Genomic DNA, 18,971 nt, shown 5'->3' on the forward strand with positions numbered 1-18,971 from the left:
ATTGACGTAATTTTATTTGTTATTTTTTGGATTTATTCAGGGACGGATCCAGAAATAGTATCATGGGGGGCTAATAACATATATAATATTAAAAAATTATGCAAAAAATTATATAATGTAAAATGCATTACAAAAATATACTGATAGAGAATATATTTTAAAGTATAAAAAATATATGTACTTTTTATTAACGAAGTGGTCGATTCCTCATTTCATAAAATTTATCGATAATAGAATTTGTGTCAAATTTTTCTGCAATTTTCTTTTCAATATAATTAAAAGACAATTAGCAAGAAATTTATCTTTCATTTTGTTTCTGAATTATTCTTCTCAGTATTCATAACTGAAAAAGAATTCTTAATTGTAGTAGTTGAAATAGAGAAAATTAATACCAAATGAATCAAGAAAGATGCTCACAAGAAGAAAAAAAATTAACTTTATGGGAATTGAAAAATTTTATTTAATTAAAAAATATTAGTAATAATATCTTTTCATATTTTTTTAATATTGTTACTTACTTTTTAGATATTAGAAATCATTAATATTTAGGTTAGACTGAATTTTTATTTATATTAGACTAAATACTAAATAAATTTAAAAAAAAATTAAATCATACTTAATAACTTATTACTATTAATATTTTTTTTTAAAAGTTGGGGCCGAGGCCTCCACTCGCCCCCGCCTAGGTTAATTTATCATGTATCATATTCTAAATTAAAAAAAATTAAATTTTTATATATTTATTTTATATTTATTAAATAAAAATATTTAAAATTTTATAGTTTTCATTAATAATAAATTTATTATGTGTTCTAGTTAAATATTTGATTTTTATATATTCGCAATAAATACAAAAAGATTATTATAGTCAAGTGGTTAAAGAATTTCAGGAATAGATATAAATTTTACGAAATTATCTATTGCAAAAATGTATACTATTATAAAAAAATAAATAAATTAGTATATATTAATATTAAATGCTGAGTAATAGCTCAAATGGCATAGACTCCCTATACTCAATTAAGAAGTTGCGGGTTCGAGTCTCCTATCTTTCTAAAAAAAAATGCACAAAAAAATGTCAATCATGTTTCATAACTAAGAATATCATGCATTTTAAAGATAAATATATTAATTGAAATTTCTTATAAAAATATATAAATTTAAAATTTTTTAATATATTTATTATAGATTTATAAAATAAAAATATGAAAACTTTTACTTATAATAAATTTAACATGTGTTCTATATATATATATTAGCTAAAATTTTAAAATTAATCAACTGAATCTATGACTACCATAATTAGCTTTAATTAATAGTACAACATTATACAGTATACTCAAATGGTTAACCATTAACTCATTCATCCAATTATATAAATATTGGTATTTGAATTTGTTTTGTACATACACTAATTTATTAGTTAGTGATAAATTTTTAAATCAATTACATTATATTTATATTAAAATTAATTATTAAAATTAGTTATCAATATAAAATATGTATTAAAATATAAATATATATTAAAAATAAATTATACCACACATATATTTAAAAAATAAATTCTTTTTATTCTTTTTCAATTAAAAAAATAAAATATAATATCTAATTTTTAAATATTTTTTTCTTATATTTTCTCTTAATTTTACTCATAAAATATACAATAAAAATAATATTTTATTTTTTTAAATATAAAAAAATTAAGAAAATTCTATTCTATATATTTATATATAAATATATTAATAGTTGATTTTAGTATATAAATAATATTTTTTTTTTAAATAAAATTATGATTCGTAACGAAATAATCGTTGATTTATCGAACCGAAAAATAACTTACAAAATAAGAAACAAAATAGAGAAATACTACTTGTACACCAAAATCAGTCACTAATGTATTTGTGTATAAATATATGTGTGGTTTAATTTATTTTTAATGTGTATTTATATTTCAGTATATATTTTATACTAGTAGCTAATTTTAGTGGCTGATTTTGGTATACACGTAACATAGCTAAACAAATATAGTAAATGACAACAGCAGCACTTGGACGGCGGAAAGATTATTGAAGTAAACCACAATACACGGAAATCTCCGCTCACTGCTCTTTGTGTGTAAAGTGCAAAAAACCCCTTTCTCTTTGTTTCTAACGTTGTTTGGGAACCCTATGAAGCACATGCTGCTCAATATTACAGCTACATTTCCCATCCTCAAACTTGTTTCACCTATCAATTACTACAAAATTATTTCATTATATAATATCTTTGTCAAATATTACTATATATAAAATCTTACTAACTACAATTTTTTTCTCGTACAAACACTCTCCCCTAAAGATGTGATTGGAGTTTTGGGTCAATTTAGAGCATGTCAAAAGATATTTGTTAAGATTTTTTTTCCTTGTATATAGAATCTCCTTTGGACCGAATTATTCAATTTCTGTTTGAATAATAAAAAAAAGAAAAACCTTGCAAGAAAAAAAAATGAATAATTTATCAATAAATATAACTTGTAGTTTGAAAAGGAATTGCACTACAAAAAATATAATATGGAAAGACTCTAACTTAATTCGTACTTGAGTGTATTAATTCTGTTATAAAAGAAATTTCTTTTGAGTTTTTTAAATGTGCAAATAATTTTCAACAGAATACTTAGATCAGTTTGAATAAGTAATTTAATTAAATTTTATTAAAAAAATTAAAATATAATATTTTATTTTTTAAATTTAGTCACAAAAAATATTGATTTTTAAAATTACAGTGACAAAAAAAACCTTATGAATCTTCCTAAACTGATTTTTAATCAATTAGGATTTAGGACAAAACAAACAATACAAACTCCGGAAAGAACTTGAAGCAAAAATATTTGTCAAGTAATATTCTTTGGTAAAAATATTATATATAAAAAAAACTAAACCAGTTATTACAATTTATATAAATTTATGTGTTATATATATTATTTATATATTTTAATATATTTATAATTAATTTAACAATTGATTTTAGCTGAAGCAATATTAATTATTTAAGAATGAACGATAAACAGGTAACTTTTTATCTGAAAGACAAATAAATTTTTAACTAATAAAAATATAAAAATATCATTGATTTTTTAAAATACGAGACATTTAAGGGTGTGTTTGACAAACGCGTTACAAGAGAAGAATCACATTTAGTTTTTTTGAAAGCTTCAATTTTTGGTTTGGCAAATTTTTTATTCATGAATGCAGAAGTGATTTTGCTTTCAAAACCACATTTACAAGAAGCTACAATTTTGAGCTTCTACATTTCACCAATGGGTTTTTAGCCATCAATACTCCATCTTTATTTACCTTTTACTAATTTTATCCTTTATACATATTATTATATTATTTATAAAATTCTTATTATTTTTATTTACATGAACTCTCTTTTTTTATTATTTATTATTTTTATTTTTTATTAATTATTTATTTGATATTATACACTTTTATAATTGTAATTTTTGTATTATTTTTATTATTTTTTATAATATGATTTATTGATTCTATTAGATAAAGTAAATTAAACAAAAAATTAATTGTAAATAATAATAATAATAAATTATAGCATACTAAAAAAGAGTACTAAGAGTACTAAATTTATCTTTATATATTTTGGATAGAAAAACTTAAATCTTTTAATTTAAAAAGTCAAAGAAATTTTTTTATTTTTAATTAATAAAAGTTTTATATATTTTTGAATTAAAAAATTAGAGACTTATTTTCTTTATTATTTATTTATTTATTTATTCCTTTTACAGACCAAAAAATAAAAAAGAAAAAGGAGTAATTGAATGGGAAACAAAGAGGGTGTTAAAGTCACGTGGGTGGTGTAATTGTAACATCGATAATAACGAAGGCGCCCTAACTAAATGAAAGTGCCGCTAACTCCGTCGCTATATAAAACCATTCTTAACTGCGCCTCATTTCTTCATTCTCATTACCACAAACACTCTTCTCGTGCTCTCCGTCCAAATCTCAGATCTCTCTCTCTGTGAAAATGGCTTCCTTTACAGCTACCTCCATCTCAATCATCTCTCTCGCCAAGCCCTCACTGGTTCGTAATTTCCTCTTTCACTCTCTCTCTTTCATTTCATATACTTCATCTTTGCATGTCATTTTTATTCGTTTCCTTACTGTGTGATTTTTGTCTCCTCGTTCGGAATCAGTGTTTACTTTTATGATTCAAGGGAAGCTTTGTTGAATTGATTAATCGGTTTAAGTGTTGAGCTGGTTAAGCAAGTTGCAAAGAAAAAAGATTGTTCCTTTTTTTTTTTGTATTGAAGCACTGTAATTTGAATATTTGGGGTTTCATGATTCGTGTTTTTACTTGCATGTCTGCTTTGTTTGAAGATTTATGACATGTTCATGCTTGGAATTTGATGATGCTGTTTTCCTTCTCGTGATTTGTGAGATCAATTTTGGATCATATGAGATTGCAGTCTTGTAAGGGTTCCTCCTTGGGTTTTGGTTCAGTCCGCAAGATCTTCAGCTGCTAAACGAAAAATTGTCCTTGTTAAATTTTTTCTGGACCAAGCCTCTAATTATCTTGTCAAAAAACCATCATAGTGATTTTATGATTGACTTTGCTTTTTACTTACTAAAGAAATCTGTTTTGTATTTTCATGATTGTTTATTATCATGTCTGTTATTATTATTATTATTATTATTATTATTATTATTATTATTATTATTATTATTATTATTATACTGTCCTGATTCATTCAGTTCTCCTTGGATGCAAGTACAGGTTCCTTCAGCCAGGATCAGTAGCCCAAATTCAGTTTCCCTCTCAATCAAAGGAAGGAGATTTCCATCAATTACATTGCAGCCTACAGGACGTAGGTTTCAAGTTACATGCGCGGTAAGATTTTCAGCCATAGCTGGTAACATGTTTTCCCTTTTCCATCATTTATTTATAAATGGGAAAATTTCATGTAATTTGCTCTGTTTTTTGTTCTGTCATATTAACATTTAGTTTCAGATCCTTAAACATGTTTTGCATGGTGGATGTTTTGCCGTTCACCTTTGGTTCATGCTAATGAAATTTGACATTGTATTATACAGACAGTACAGTGGATAAAAACCTCTGTTCATTCTGCCTGAATTATAATTTGGTTCCTTCTGCTTGTGATTCTAGATTATGTGCCTAGAATTACAGGAAGGTAGAACAAATATTAGAGACAGTACTGATGTGGTGTATGAATTTCCGTTATATTTAACAAGATTTAACTACCATGGACTTTATTATTTTGTGCAGACGAAGCAGGAGACAGTGCAGAAGGTCTGTGACATAGTCAAGAAGCAATTGGCACTGCCAGAGGGTTCAAGTGTCACTGGAGAGTCCAAGTTTGCTGCCCTTGGAGCTGATTCTCTTGACACAGTACTTTCACATTTTCTTAAACTTCATCTCTGAATTCTTGATTGTATCTTTCATCTATGCATGTCTTTGTTGAAAATGTTATATGTTATCAGTCCTTTTCATGGTACTCTTTCTCATTATGGAGGGATGAGAGGTTCCTTAAAATGAGTAACCAGTGATGGATTGATCGAGAATAAGAGGGGTTTTTGAGTTCTAAGCCTTCATATTTTACAAGGGAGATTATTTTGTGTGTGTCTCACTTGATAGTTGCTAAGAGCTTCCTTTTGGATGCAAAATTCCTCAGTTTGTTTATTATGTTTGCCTTTTTAATGAAATGAGTTGGTTTGTTTAGGTGGTTTTTCTCTTCTGTTGGTTGTGTTATTCCTTTTGACATTTGACCCTGAACCTTTTTGCACCGAGACCACACGAGCAATGTTTGCTTGTTGAATTAGCTTTGAGTGTTTGCACTTACTGGAAAGATCATAACACACAGTTTTGCCATGTTTTGTTTGGTTATTTAGAGGTTTTCAAATTTCGTGTAGGTTGAGATTGTGATGGGACTGGAAGAGGAATTCGGTATCAGCGTCGAGGAGGAGAGCGCACAGAGCATCACCACCGTTCAAGAAGCTGCTGACATGATTGATAAGCTTCTTGAGAGCAAGACAGATTAAGTCCATTTTGTAGCGGTTTTCTTTTTTCCTTTTTCCCTTTTTTTTTTTTGTGTGCGTGGCTATTTTGATGTCCTAAGTTTAGTGGCTATTTTGATGTCCTAAGTTTAATTTACCTTTCGTATCTCAGTTTGATTGTTACCCAAGTAATTGCGAGATCTATCTTGGAACTGAAATAGGATTACTATAATACTAGTTTTCTGTTTCTTAAAACATGTATTTTTCTCCTTATCATTGAAATTGGTCTTACTCTTAAGTCTTAAGTCTTTGAATTCGCTTTCTAAAGAAGATTTATCATGATCGAATGACATTTCAATAAGGCTTCTCCTTTGCCTGAACACTAAAATATGAATTTAATTTTGATGGACTACAATAACCAGTTGTGTATTTACATTTTTTACTTTATCAATCTCTTTATTTTAGTTAATTTTTTACATTTTTTACTTTATCAATCTCTTTATTTAGTTAATTTTTCCCCACATAAGTATTGTCGTTTGTACCTTAGCTATGGAGCCGTACCTTAGCGAGGGAGGCGACAATTTTTAAATATTTTGATAATATTTTTATTGGTATCATAAATTAGGAGCATTTTTGGTTAGTAATTTTTAGTGGTTTATTCTTATTAATGGACATGTTTGCTTTAAAACTATATTCTTTTATATATTTTTATTCAAACTTTTTATTTATCATATTGTTAATTATTACTCCTTACTTGTTAGCAAGAGTTTAAATATAAAATCAAAATAAGAGTATTCTCATTTTTTCAGCTCTTCTACTGTACTCTCCTTGAAATTGACAAGTGACCGGTAACCTCAGTTTATTTTTAATAATTGGCTTTGTTTAAATCCGGTTAAAGCAAAAATTGGTACTCAAACTAATTGATTATTGAAATATTTTTGTCACATAAACTAAATAAAAGAACAATTACATCATTATTCATTTCAGTCTATTCATCCAAATTATGGCCTCTTTAGTACCCATAATTTTGGCTTTTGAGTTTTGGGGAACCGTTGATAACTCTCATATCATATGTCCTTTTACCAAATGGAAAACACAACCAAGTGAACTCAAGAATCAAATTCAAAACATGTATTTGTATTAGAATTTTTTAGGTGTTCTGAGAGTAAGTTAGTGTTTTTGTTCTCATCAATTAGTTGTCTTCTATTTCAGAATGATAGGTTTCCTATTATTTTTTATTTAAATTTTAATCTTAAATTCTAAACTCTTAAATTCTAAAACCCTAAACTCTATATCTTACAATAAAACTAACATTAAGCTAGCAAAATAAATGACACAAAATAAGAATATTCATTTGCTTTTAGAGTACATAAGAAATTTTTGTATTTAAATATCACAACTATCAAATAATAACAAGAGCACACTAAAAGTTGAATTTCTCACATTGTTTTCTTTTTCTTTCTCCAAAAAGAAGTGCTCTAAATTGTGTGTTTCTTTTTTTTTTAATTTGAATATCAAAATGGACAAATTAAAAGGGGTAAAAAAATTGAGTTAAATAAAGATGTGAAACAAGCATGCTGATTAATGGTGACATTAATTAATCCATAGTGCTAGTATCTTAGTATGTTATTAGCACCAATTGCTTTGCAGGCATAATTAGCATAGACTTTCTCATTAGCATATCCTCAACAATCATATATCTCAACAAACTAGAAATGGTTAAGAAATGGGGAGTGCCATGTATTCCACCAACCTAAAAAGTTGGCTGAGAAAAAGGAGATATTAAATTGCACATGCTTTTGAAGAACTTATTGTTAGTAATTTGTTGTGGACCACATTGAACAATCACCGAAGTATCTGGTAAAACTTGGTAATTTTCTAGAACATTACCATGCATCTTCAATAAATTCTCCAAAAATATTGATGTAACATAGTTAATGGAATTGTTGACAACATCCACCTCCAGCCATAATATTTAGTAAAGCCTTGGTTTTATGAATTGCTTGGTTCATATTTTAATTTTGGACAATGTTTGATGCATCTGCAAAATGCTGAATACTATAAAAAGCATGTACAGCCTAGGGTTAAAGTATTTGAATACCTTAAATATGTTATTTAAATAATCTAGAGTTGCCTAGTAAGTTTATGTTGAACTAAGTAAAAGTGTATATTGAGACTATATATAACTAAATGTTTATGTAATTAGATACCAAAAAAATATGTTTATGTAACTTTTTTTTTTTAAATTTATGCTGGCATACAAATTAAATCCAGAATTATTGTATATGAAATAAACTACTAAGTCAGTTAATACCAAATAATGATAATACAAAATATTCTATTTATACTAAAAATCAGTCCAAAAATTCGTAATTATGTATTTATAAATATTTATACATATTGATTTATATTTTTTTTAACTAGATAATTAATCATCATCATAATCGAATTTGTTATTAGAATAATTAAACATGTAATAGATGAATAATTAAACTTGTTTATAATAATATAATAAAAGTTTTTTTTTATGAAATATCAACTACATATTTCTATATATGGTGACTGGCTAATTTTACACGTAGATTGAATAATAATAATAATAATAATAATAATAATAATAATAATAATAATAATAATAATAATAATATTGCCAATAAATTATAGTTCAAATGACATAATCTCTTTATCTTCATCTAAAGGTTTCGGGTTTGAGTCCCACTCCTAATTTAAAAAATAATAATAATAATAATAATAATGTTAGTGTTAAGTATATACTAAAATCGCCAATGAGCTATAACTCAAATGACATAATCTCCCCGTACTTATCTAAAAGGTTGCGAATTTGAGTTTCTCTATTTTTGATAAAAAAAATATATACTAAAATAATCCACTGAAATCAATCATTAGTATACAATATATATTAAAATATAAAATATATATTAAAAATAAATTAAACTACGTATATTTATATAGTGTACAAACAACCAAACAAAAAGTTATGATGATATTAGGAGGAAAAGTATATAAATACTATTGAAATTTCTGATTTGATTGGCAACATATGGTTAATAATTGGAGAAAAAACAAAAAAGAAAGCACCTAATTCAAGATTATTAGGTGTCTGTCACGTGCACTTCAGCTGCATCTACAGGTGGAAAAAAATATTAGCACTTGCTTCAACCATGTGACACCACCTTAATAGAGATGACAATTTGACATGCAAACCTGACAGAAGCTGTAAGATACTCTTCATTTCAATCTTACCAGCCATGGTTCCAGCTATTGGAAGATTGAAGTTGGAAAATCCTAAAAAAGAAAACACAAGAATGGAAGAAAAGAAAAGAAAAGATAAAAAAAAAAAAGAAGGCTTTTATAAAGTTAATCATAGGTCTCTGATTAAAAAGCTAAAGGGACTTTTTTTATGCAATAGGATAGCAGAAAGAAAGGCATACCTTAATAATTACAACAGTAGAAAAACGGAGAAAAAAGAAACACAAAAAGTGTAAAGTGTAAATATATTGATTATATTGATTTCATATTTCTTTCTCTTAAAAGAAAAATCTCAAATTTGAATTTTGTAGATTAAGCTAAATTAGTTTAAGTTCGGTTAATCTCAGAAACTAGTAATTTATAAGTTAAAAAGAAATGAAAAAAAAAAAATCTCAAGTCATTCAAGAGATTGATAATGTTTCATTATATATGATATGGTACAATCAAAGAATAAAAAGTTTGACATACAACAATGAAGAATCTGCCTCATACTTATTTTGCTTCTCTCATTTTCTTGCATTTGTTCTGCATGCTGAATCCTCTCTACTGAATTGCATATCATAAGTGGAATCTATCACACCCCAGATCACTCAAACTCTCATATGCTGCATAGAACAATAGTATGCTGCTGCTAAGCCTGCAAAAGCTGCAATGGCTGCATTAGAAGCAAGAGTTCTTGGAGCAGTGGAAGAAGATTGCATTGGTGAGAATGCAGAAAGTGGGCCAGGGGCAATAATGTCATCTGGGTTTGGAGTGCTTGGGGTTGAAGGAATTGTGGGGATTTCAGAGCCAGAAGCAGGAGTAGGGAACACACCACCACCAGGAGAAGGAAAGAGTGGAGCAATATCTGGTGACAACGGTTGAAAAGGAGATTTAGTAGTAGTAGTAGTAGTAGAAGAAGAAGAAGAAGAAGATGTAGGAGGATCTGTTGATGTTGCTGATGAAGAAGAAGATTGAGTTGGAATCTTGGGAATGTAAGGTTGTGAAGGTGATGAATGGAGTTTTGAGGGCATGGAGGCCATGATGATGATCATTAGTGAAATATGAACACTGCATGATGATGATGATGATGATGATGATGATGTTGATGATGATGCCATTTGTGATGGTGAAGAAACCAAAGTTTTGCACACTAATGCTCTGAGGATTTTGTGAAGGGGATGGAAAATGTGTGAGCTTTTTAGTGGAAATAATGATGGGAAAACCTTTAAATCTTCAATACCTTAAAAACTGCAGAGGGAAAAATTCTTAGTGTTAAGGATCATGTGTATTGTGGTTACAACTAAGAAAATATCATTTATTTAATATCTAAAGATGATTTTGAAAAATGTTTTCGAACAGAAAATATAAAAGCAAAAAACAAATACATGATAGAAAAATTGTGTCTTTATGTCTCTATTGTTTCATTTTCCCTTGCTTAAAACTAAATGGGATCTTATGTGGGCATCCATGTGGCAAGTGTTTATTGGATGATGATGAGAGGATATAGTTGGTTTGTTTGAGGTAGAGACAAAGATTGGAACAGGTTTCCCATGTGATGCGTTTGGTAAATGGTGAGAGAGAATCATTTTTCTGTCTGTGAATGTGCCCTACAGCTCTTTAATTTTGGAACAAGTTGGTAGTAATTGTTAATTGTTGTGATTGCTTTTACAAAATCCATAATTATTGTGCTTGATCTTTCAAAGGTGAATACTAAATTACTCACCAAAAGGTTCAAAATTTTACTGCATATTTGTAGCTTTTATGACAGGGAAAGCATGTACCTAATCATTGAGTGTGAGTATGTGACAGTGACACTAACATTTGACTTCACAAGAATATTTGCTAAGAAATTCAAGCTTGCACTATAATTTTGATGGAGTAAAAGATTTAGCAGTGAGTAGACCTAAGAATATTATGATTTTAGATTGAAATGTGAAACTGATCTACTTAAAAGATTTGTGCTGCTTGAGCAACATTATTGGCATGTCCTTTTGCCATTTACATAACTGGCAACACTTCGTTATTCTAAATTATTGGAGAAAATGAAGGGATGGTTTGTGCAGGAATCTAATCATGCAGTTTCTTCGTTATATTTGTTTTAAGTTCTTTTGTACTTGTGTGCATGTGTTCTGTTAGCCTTATTGAATTAAGAATCACATGGGCATAGAAAAAGACGAAATGAATCGTATGCAAATCAATATCTGCCAAATTGGAGAAAATTCCTTGAATTAATAATATTATATTGTGTGTTCATGATGATAGAGTACAAATACTATACATAGAAGTACACTGAAGCCTGAGTGGAATTCACCACAACTCTTAAATTTTAATCTGAAACAGGCAATCATCAACATGATACCTACAAATTATTCAAATGCAGCGTGGCAGCCGCTGCAATTCCAAGGCAGCCAGTGCAGCAGTTTTGGCTAAACCAGGAACACCTGAACTCTTTAGTTCAGAAACAATCACTTCAATTCTTGAAATCTCTGGCATGGATATTGACAATATCATTGCATGTAGTAAGTACTGCTTGCAAGCATAACCTAGAGCATGAAGCATTCGCTGCACAATTAGGTGAGAGATTCCTCTATTCCATGATTCTAGGATCACACTGACCTTGGGGAGATTCGTTAGTAGACCGGTGGTGGCTTCTCGAGGAGCTGCCTTAAGAAGTAAAACTACACATTTGGAAGCTATGTCAGCAATGTTGGTTTTAGCAGATGCACTCAAGGCTAGCATGACACCAACATTGCTTCCAAAGTCCATTATGTCTCTAATGCATTGTTGGGGATCAACAACACCACTCACCTCAGGAGGACAGTCACCTAAGAGTGTTGGTTCTTTTCCGCAGGTGACTGAACGTGCTAGAAATGCCATGCACAGCCCCAGAGTTGGTTCTAACAAGTCTTCCATCTCCTTTGCACATACAAATTCTAGAAAGTTGCCAATCCTCCTAACCACTTTCAATTGAGAGAGTAACTTGGTCTCCATTTCAGGAGCAGAAGCCAGAGCCAGACAAAGCTTAACATTATTCACATTTGCATTTGACAGATCACCAAGCAAAAACTCAAAGCATTGTGAAATTATCTTAAGGTGTAGAATGTCTGGAATTGTAATAAAGCTGAACTCTAGTAGCATGACAAGAAGCCTCTGTGCAAAGATGGGAATAGGATCTTCATCTTCAATAAAAGTTGGGTAAAGAGGAAGAAAGCGGGTGTTTGATATGAATTTCAGATCCTTCAATCTTTGCTCTTCTTCAATTGGTTCACTTAAAAGAATAATCATGGCATCAAAAAAGATTTTAAGACACAAAAACCTAGCATCGCCATCCTTATTACCCTTATAGAGAACTGTCAAACTGGGGAGTATTTCACGTATGAAAATATCCGGATTGCCAAAAAGCACGCGAGAGTCCTCTGTGACAGACTCCAAAATGCGAAGAAGGGTTATTTGGAAGTCATCTCTTCCCTGAAAATCGACAAAGGATGATGATATCAAGAGTTATTAAAATTCAACCTTGCAAACTACCATCTTACTAATCCCTATGGTAGTCTCATCAGTCATCACCAGCAAAATCATTATGTATTTGACAGACATTTTATGAGACATTAATTAATCTAATTAATCATTATGTATTTAAGAATTTGTTAATTTGATTTGATCGAGAGATATATAGAAGGTTCCTAAGACCAAAATCTCATGTTTTCAGATTAACAAGTATATATCAGCAAATCAATTTATGGCTAAATTAGTGACTGTGGTCAGTCAGCCAAACACCTTTATTTTATTTTTCAACAAGCAGCGAGTCAAGGTCCATGAAAACAATTAAACAATAAAACATATCATTAAAAGGATAACAGCAACAATGGTTGAGTCACTAACCTGAAACGGTGTCTCAATGAGTTTAATTAGATTGGCCAGCTGTCGTAGGACTTGAATTGTAACCACTTTGTGTTTAAATGTTGAACTGCTAACAAGATGAAGGACAACCGGAAACAAATGAATGTTGGTTTTTGGAGCAGATCTGCTGGTAAGAGCTGAAATGTGTCCATGGCGCCTTCCACCCATCATTTGTTGGATGTCCCCAGTTATTATATCTAGCAAACCGGGAATAGTCGATGCCACAATGTTGACAAATGCATCTAAACACTGCCGCACATATGTATCCTTTTCTTTTCCTAGCCTGTCCACCACAGAAAGTAGCTTTTGGCTACAAAAGAAGTGTGGAAGCCACCTCCTACCATGCTTACAAAGTAGAGCCACAAAGAAAAGTGCCTTTCCTTTTAGAATTTCACTACCCTGCTCAACAAGAGACAAAAGACTTGGGATCAAATTTTTGTCCTCTGCAAGAGGTATGAGGTATCTTCCAATATTTGTCAACATGTGACTTCCAAGCATTGCCATGTTAAGGAGATTTAGGCTGACTTGTTGCTCTCTTGGACTACCCTTGACAAGGGATGAAGCAAGGTCCTTGAATGACAGTTTCTCCGCAACCAACTGAATGCTAGGAGGGTTAAACCGAACTAAGCGCACTAAGCATGATCCTGCAGTAAGCCTCATGCTCTCTTGTTTCCCTGCTGCCCTATAGATATAGCAAAGATTGCTAATGACATCTTGACTGCTCAAACGTCCCACCCACAACCCTCCTTGACTGAAAATATTCTCAATTGTTCTCAACGCATACAGTTGAGTTATATCATCCTCACCCTTCCTCAGCATTGATGACACTAATGATAATAATGCATTTGGAACCTGCAGAAAGGTAGAAATAGTTTAACCATGAAAGAAAATTGTAGAATTTAATATAGTAAATTAGGCTTCAAATGTTCTTGGCAGATGGACAAATGAAGAGCATAAGCAACAAGAATAGAAGCTAACCTGCCAGCCACATGTAGTCCTATTGTCCTTTGATGGAGATTCAAGTGGAATGTTATCCTTACTGCAATCGCCATTTTGAGTGGATATGTAGAATAGCAACTCACCTAAAGCAGCCATGGAAAACCTCCTCACTTTTTCCTGCTTGTCTCTAAGGCCATCAGTCAATGAGCCTAAAATTCCAGAACTTGCCAAACTGTCATCAACGACAGTAGAATGCCGAATCAACAGACCAATCAGTGAAGCAAGTTGAACACGTAGAGCTGATGCCTTGGATTGACGAAGAAATTTCACAAGCATGAGCATTATTGGGCCATTGGTCAATATATTAGCTGCATCAGCATTACTACTTAACCTCTCAAGATACCTAATCACATTCTGTTTCTCCCCAATGCTTGTATTCCCGTTCAGAATGGTTATAATTCGGTTTTGGACTGCCTCCAATTGCTCTTTTGGCATCTTGACAAAATCAGCTGCTTGCAAAGTTTCAAAAGGAAGTGAGGGAATAGTTTCTGAGACTTTATCAACTTTTCTGCTCGGCATCACTGGTCTAACTGAGAGATCAGATGCATGCCAAAGAACCTGGGAAAGGTTGTTAGATGGTCTTGAAGAATCTGAGTCAAGACCAGATCCTGCGTCATCTTTAACTCTATGCTTCTTCACCTGAGGGCTTACACTAGGAGAAATAACAGATATGTCAGGATGCTCAGGGGTTGACTCGTGATCTAATGATCTTGGATCATTTGAGACAGGTGTGTCAACAATGGGTGAGGCATCCAGGTGGTTAATATTGCTCTCAAACTCCTCTGCTTTCCCTTGATTCTCATCACACACAGTTGTATGTTCGGAGCCATCTGCTTCTTCTGGTGCATCTTCTTCTGTACTCTCATTAAAATCAAGTTCCATGTCAGTGTTCTCAATTTTGACTTCAGAATCATTCTCAGCACTATTAGGTAAGGGACGCCTGTAATTTTCCTTGTCATTTTCTTTATGTAGATTTGATTTTGCTATTCTTGACAATCTCAAAATATTCACTCTTTTGCCAATATTGGAAGGATCCTTTTGCTTCACCTCAACTGTTCTGCCAGAACCCTTTGTGTGTGTTCTATGGCTATTAGGTGTTGCCCTATTTGGTGTTTCCATGCCTCTAGACCCTGAAATTGAATTCTCATCCTTCTTCACCACCCCCTTTACATCTTTTTCACGATATTTTGGAGGGGTCCTGTTATGAGAGGACTTATCACCATTTCGCTCTGATAAGCATGGTTTAGCATGTAGCTCTATCATATCATCAAACGCCGGTTGAGCAGGCAAGGGCATCAAAGTGTATTTGGTTCTCCAAAAAGCGTGTCCACAAAGCTCAGGCCATTGTATTCTCTCAGCTGGATCTTTCACCAGCAGAGAATTAATTAAATTGACAAAAGGTCGACTTGGATTACCAGGGAGAGGAGGAGTTGGATCCAAAAGGATGGACTTTACAAGCTGAGTGAATTCTCTTCCCACAAAAGGAGGTCTCCCAGCATAACATTCATATAATACACAGCCTAGGGCCCAGAAATCAGAAGCATAAGAATGGACTCCGCCATCCTCAAAAAGCTCTGGAGCCATGTAAGAGGGTGTTCCACGTTTGGCTTGAGGCAACTGAAAATGTATAAAAAACACATGCACATTAATAAATAAGTTATGAAGCAAAACAACCAGTGCAGTAAAAAAAAAAAAAGGTCTTGCATACCGCAGAAGCAACTTTTATATCTTTCACCTTTCTAGCCAATCCGAAATCACATAGCTGCATCAATGAAGTAGAAAATACACAGTCACAAGCTCCGTCTCAGTTATAGTATTTAAACATCTAAGAATACCAATCAATATAGCAAGATGGCATGATAATATATACCTTTGCACACCCATTTTCGTCTAGTAGGATGTTTGATGGTTTAAGGTCACAATAAAGTATTCCATTTGAATGTAAAAACCTGCATTGTGTATCTGGTTTCAGTGCATACAAGAGCAACACAACTGATAATAAGAAGTCTCTTCTCACTAGGTGGTGTCACCAAGTAACAAGACCAAATGGTTGGCTCGAAAAAAAGAAAAAGTGAAATTAAGAGTAGTGGATATACTGCAAAGCCTTGACTAGATTGTAAGCAAGATCATGAACTGAATCTTCAGGAAGTCGGTTATCCTGCAGGTCATCCACATAATCAACATTAAACAAGAAACTAATATTGTGTAAACACTGCACAACAGCACAAGTTCACAAAATGAAAACATTTACAATTATTACAGCTACATTAGACATCACAAGAAGGAAACAAAAATATTCAGAGCATAGACAAATGCAATAACCTAAAAAGTTAATCACTTAGGTTTTTAAGGCAAACAAGAAATTTTCACTAAGCAGTCAGAGAACTGTTCTACACATTCTTATGAATTTTTGGATGCCTGACTAGCAGAAAAGATGCCATCCTGCCACAAATGAAATAGTGATAGGTAAAAGTACTCGGTGATGACATGTGTGTCATACTACTATATTGTCAATCAGTATCCAACAAAGAATAACCCCATTCCCAACTTAAAAAAGACTTCTAGATAAATATCCATATATCATCTCTAGTAGTGACATTGACATATCAAGATCCAAAGAAAAAGTGTGATCAGTTTTGCAAAGAAGTTAACAAGAAATGTCTGCATACTGTTATCTGAAAAGACAGCATATAATTGGGAAATTTTACAGAACAATGTCCCACAGTAAATGTAGACAACCATACCTCTATGCTCACAGCTCAATTAAATAATGAAGGTACAATACTAGCAGTGCAAGTGCTGGTTACCTGCCGTAATATAGAAAGTAAATCTCCTCCAACGCAATACTCCAAGATCAACCATAAGTGAGCAGAAGTTTCATACCTATAATGACTAAAAGCATAAGTTAACAACCCTTAATATAATTTTAAGGAATTAGAGCATGTAAGAGTGAAAAACTACAAAGGAACAAAAGGCATAGCCATCCAAATCATCAATTTAATTTAAGCAGATAAAATATTTGTATTGCATTCCCTCCCTCCCACGGTCTCTTTCTCTCCCCCCCCCCCCTCTCTCTCTCTCTCTCTCTCTCTCTCTACCTTTTCTTACAATTATTAATCATTAATGATCATTGTTTCCAAATTTGAACTATGTGAGTTGCATTAAGTGCAACTATCATTAATCTTATGTGCATAATCAATAATAACCACTTCATTCTTTTAATACAAAGTATAACACTTGTTAGCTAAGCATGTTATCCTCGTTTTGAATCTCCATTTTTCCCATGGCATAATTAACAGGTAAACAGGGTTTCCTCATATTTGTATTATCCCAACCCAATTACGCAAAATTAATAAGTAAAAAAATAGACCTCACCACTCATAAAACTTGAGCACGTTTTGATGATCTAAAGAGTGAAGAATCTTTACCTGCAGAAAGAGAAAGCAAAAAATAAAATCACACAAAAACGAACAAAAATAAATACTAATTATCTTAAAGATTCCAATCCAGTTCGCACGACACAGCTCAGATAGAATCTGTTAAAATGGAGTAACTAAAGTTACTATTCTTAATCATATTGAGCTCATTCGATCTATTTTTTGATATAAACGAAAAGACTTACTTCGTGAAGAACCTTGCTTCTCTGCGACTTGTCTACGCTTTTGATGGCGTAATACTCAATGGTCTTCTTCTTCCTGCCTTTGTACACGGTCTGCAAATCCACAAGAACAAAGAAAGATTAATAAATCTACATAATTTAGTTCGATTCAAGAAAAGTTTAACCCGAAAATAAAAAAGAAAAAGGAAATGGAAGAAGGTTACTGAGTATTTTCCGCGACCAATAGCTTCGTAAATATGGTACTGGTTCATGGTGACGGTGGATCTTGCTAGGGTTCTAATTTATTTTTTATTTTTGTTTGAAGATTTAAAAAATGTTTGCTCTGTGCAACGGAAGAACGGAGAGAAAGAAGATGAAGAAATGAAATGAGAGAGAGAGAGAGAGTATCTGGGGAACTGTGCTAACGGGCGGGATATTGAAAATCAAATTTGTAGGCAGTATTGCTATTTTTGTATCCCAAACAGACGTTTAAATAAAAAATAAAAAATAAAAAATGAAAAGAATACCATGATCTCGGGATGAAAATCACAAAATGAGAAGGGGAATATACTTTTCAGTTTTCACCTTTTAGTCCAACTTTTTCCAATATTTGGCAAGTGGAGAAAAATAATTTTTGACTAATTTAAGTTAATTGACGTTAGTTCTTTTGTTTTTTTTTTTTTCCGTTTTTTTTTGGTGACTATTTTTTTTTTTCGTTTATGAAAGTTAATTTATTTTTTTTACAGGAAATTAATTTTTTTCTTTTTTCATATTGGCCACTAAGTGGAATTGTCTAACAAATGAGTCTATTGGCGCTAATGAGCTTTAACTCAAATGACATACTCCCTTCCCATCTCAAAGGTCTAGGATTCAAACTCTAAATATTGCAATTGAAAAAAAATGTGGTAAAAAATGTGAGGAGTGTGTGAATATGTTATGTACCTAGAATTGAGAGTTGTCCAATCCATTAGAATACCTAATATTAGAAATTGTTCAATCTATTGACAAAAAAAAAAAAAAGTCTATTGGCGTGGTTAACTGTGGTTTGACACAAAGAAAAATAGCGATGCCGTTAACTGCAAAATATCCGCGACGTTTTGTAGCGCATAAACGATAGTGTCTTTGCCTCTCTCTTCTCCGCAATCCCATTCTCGTTTCTTTTTCTTTGGTTCCTTTTAGCTCTTCAACAACAACATCACTTTCAAAATTTTTGC

General features: G+C 31.5%; 3 protein-coding genes across 8 annotated transcripts; 1 reads left to right on the plus strand and 2 right to left on the minus strand.

The window, feature by feature from the left end:
* Positions 1–3,863: 3,863 nt before the first annotated feature.
* LOC107638524 (acyl carrier protein 1, chloroplastic) lies at positions 3,864–6,263 on the plus strand. The gene is made up of 4 exons (XM_016341843.3): positions 3,864–4,077; positions 4,771–4,884; positions 5,281–5,403; positions 5,925–6,263. Exons 1-4 carry the CDS (start codon positions 4,021–4,023, stop codon positions 6,051–6,053), a joined length of 423 nt encoding a protein of 140 aa, XP_016197329.1. The 5' UTR covers positions 3,864–4,020; the 3' UTR covers positions 6,054–6,263.
* A 2,661-nt stretch (positions 6,264–8,924) lies between these two features.
* LOC148566525 (uncharacterized) lies at positions 8,925–10,652 on the minus strand. 4 transcript variants are annotated; one of them, XM_088485194.1, is made up of 3 exons: positions 9,771–10,652; positions 9,234–9,314; positions 8,925–9,153 (listed from the first exon to the last, which is right to left on the minus strand). In XM_088485194.1, the coding sequence occupies exon 1, from the start codon at positions 10,376–10,378 to the stop codon at positions 9,869–9,871; it is 510 nt and encodes a 169-aa protein (XP_088341320.1). In that variant the 5' UTR covers positions 10,379–10,652; the 3' UTR covers positions 8,925–9,153; positions 9,234–9,314; positions 9,771–9,868. The 4 variants fall into 4 exon arrangements, with proteins under 4 accessions (XP_088341320.1, XP_088341319.1, XP_088341318.1 ...); XM_088485193.1 differs by having other exon boundaries at positions 8,925–9,147; positions 9,747–10,652; XM_088485192.1 differs by having other exon boundaries at positions 8,925–9,314.
* Positions 10,653–11,465: 813 nt separating this feature from the next.
* On the minus strand, positions 11,466–18,307 carry LOC107638522 (kinase family with ARM repeat domain-containing protein). 3 transcript variants are annotated; one of them, XM_016341841.3, is made up of 10 exons: positions 17,982–18,307; positions 17,782–17,871; positions 17,535–17,587; positions 16,967–17,042; positions 16,256–16,317; positions 16,030–16,108; positions 15,868–15,921; positions 14,139–15,776; positions 13,143–14,012; positions 11,466–12,728 (listed from the first exon to the last, which is right to left on the minus strand). In XM_016341841.3, the coding sequence occupies exons 1-10, from the start codon at positions 18,027–18,029 to the stop codon at positions 11,631–11,633; spliced, it is 4,068 nt and encodes a 1,355-aa protein (XP_016197327.1). In that variant the 5' UTR covers positions 18,030–18,307; the 3' UTR covers positions 11,466–11,630. The 3 variants fall into 3 exon arrangements, with proteins under 3 accessions (XP_016197327.1, XP_088341912.1, XP_088341911.1); XM_088485786.1 differs by having other exon boundaries at positions 16,967–17,051; positions 17,982–18,180; XM_088485785.1 differs by having other exon boundaries at positions 17,535–17,695; positions 17,982–18,168.
* Positions 18,308–18,971: the final 664 nt, after the last annotated feature.

Source organism: Arachis ipaensis, chromosome B4 (genome assembly GCF_059453495.1).
Source record: "Arachis ipaensis isolate K30076 ecotype BB chromosome B4, ASM5945349v1, whole genome shotgun sequence".
Lineage (NCBI taxonomy): Eukaryota > Viridiplantae > Streptophyta > Magnoliopsida > Fabales > Fabaceae > Arachis > Arachis ipaensis.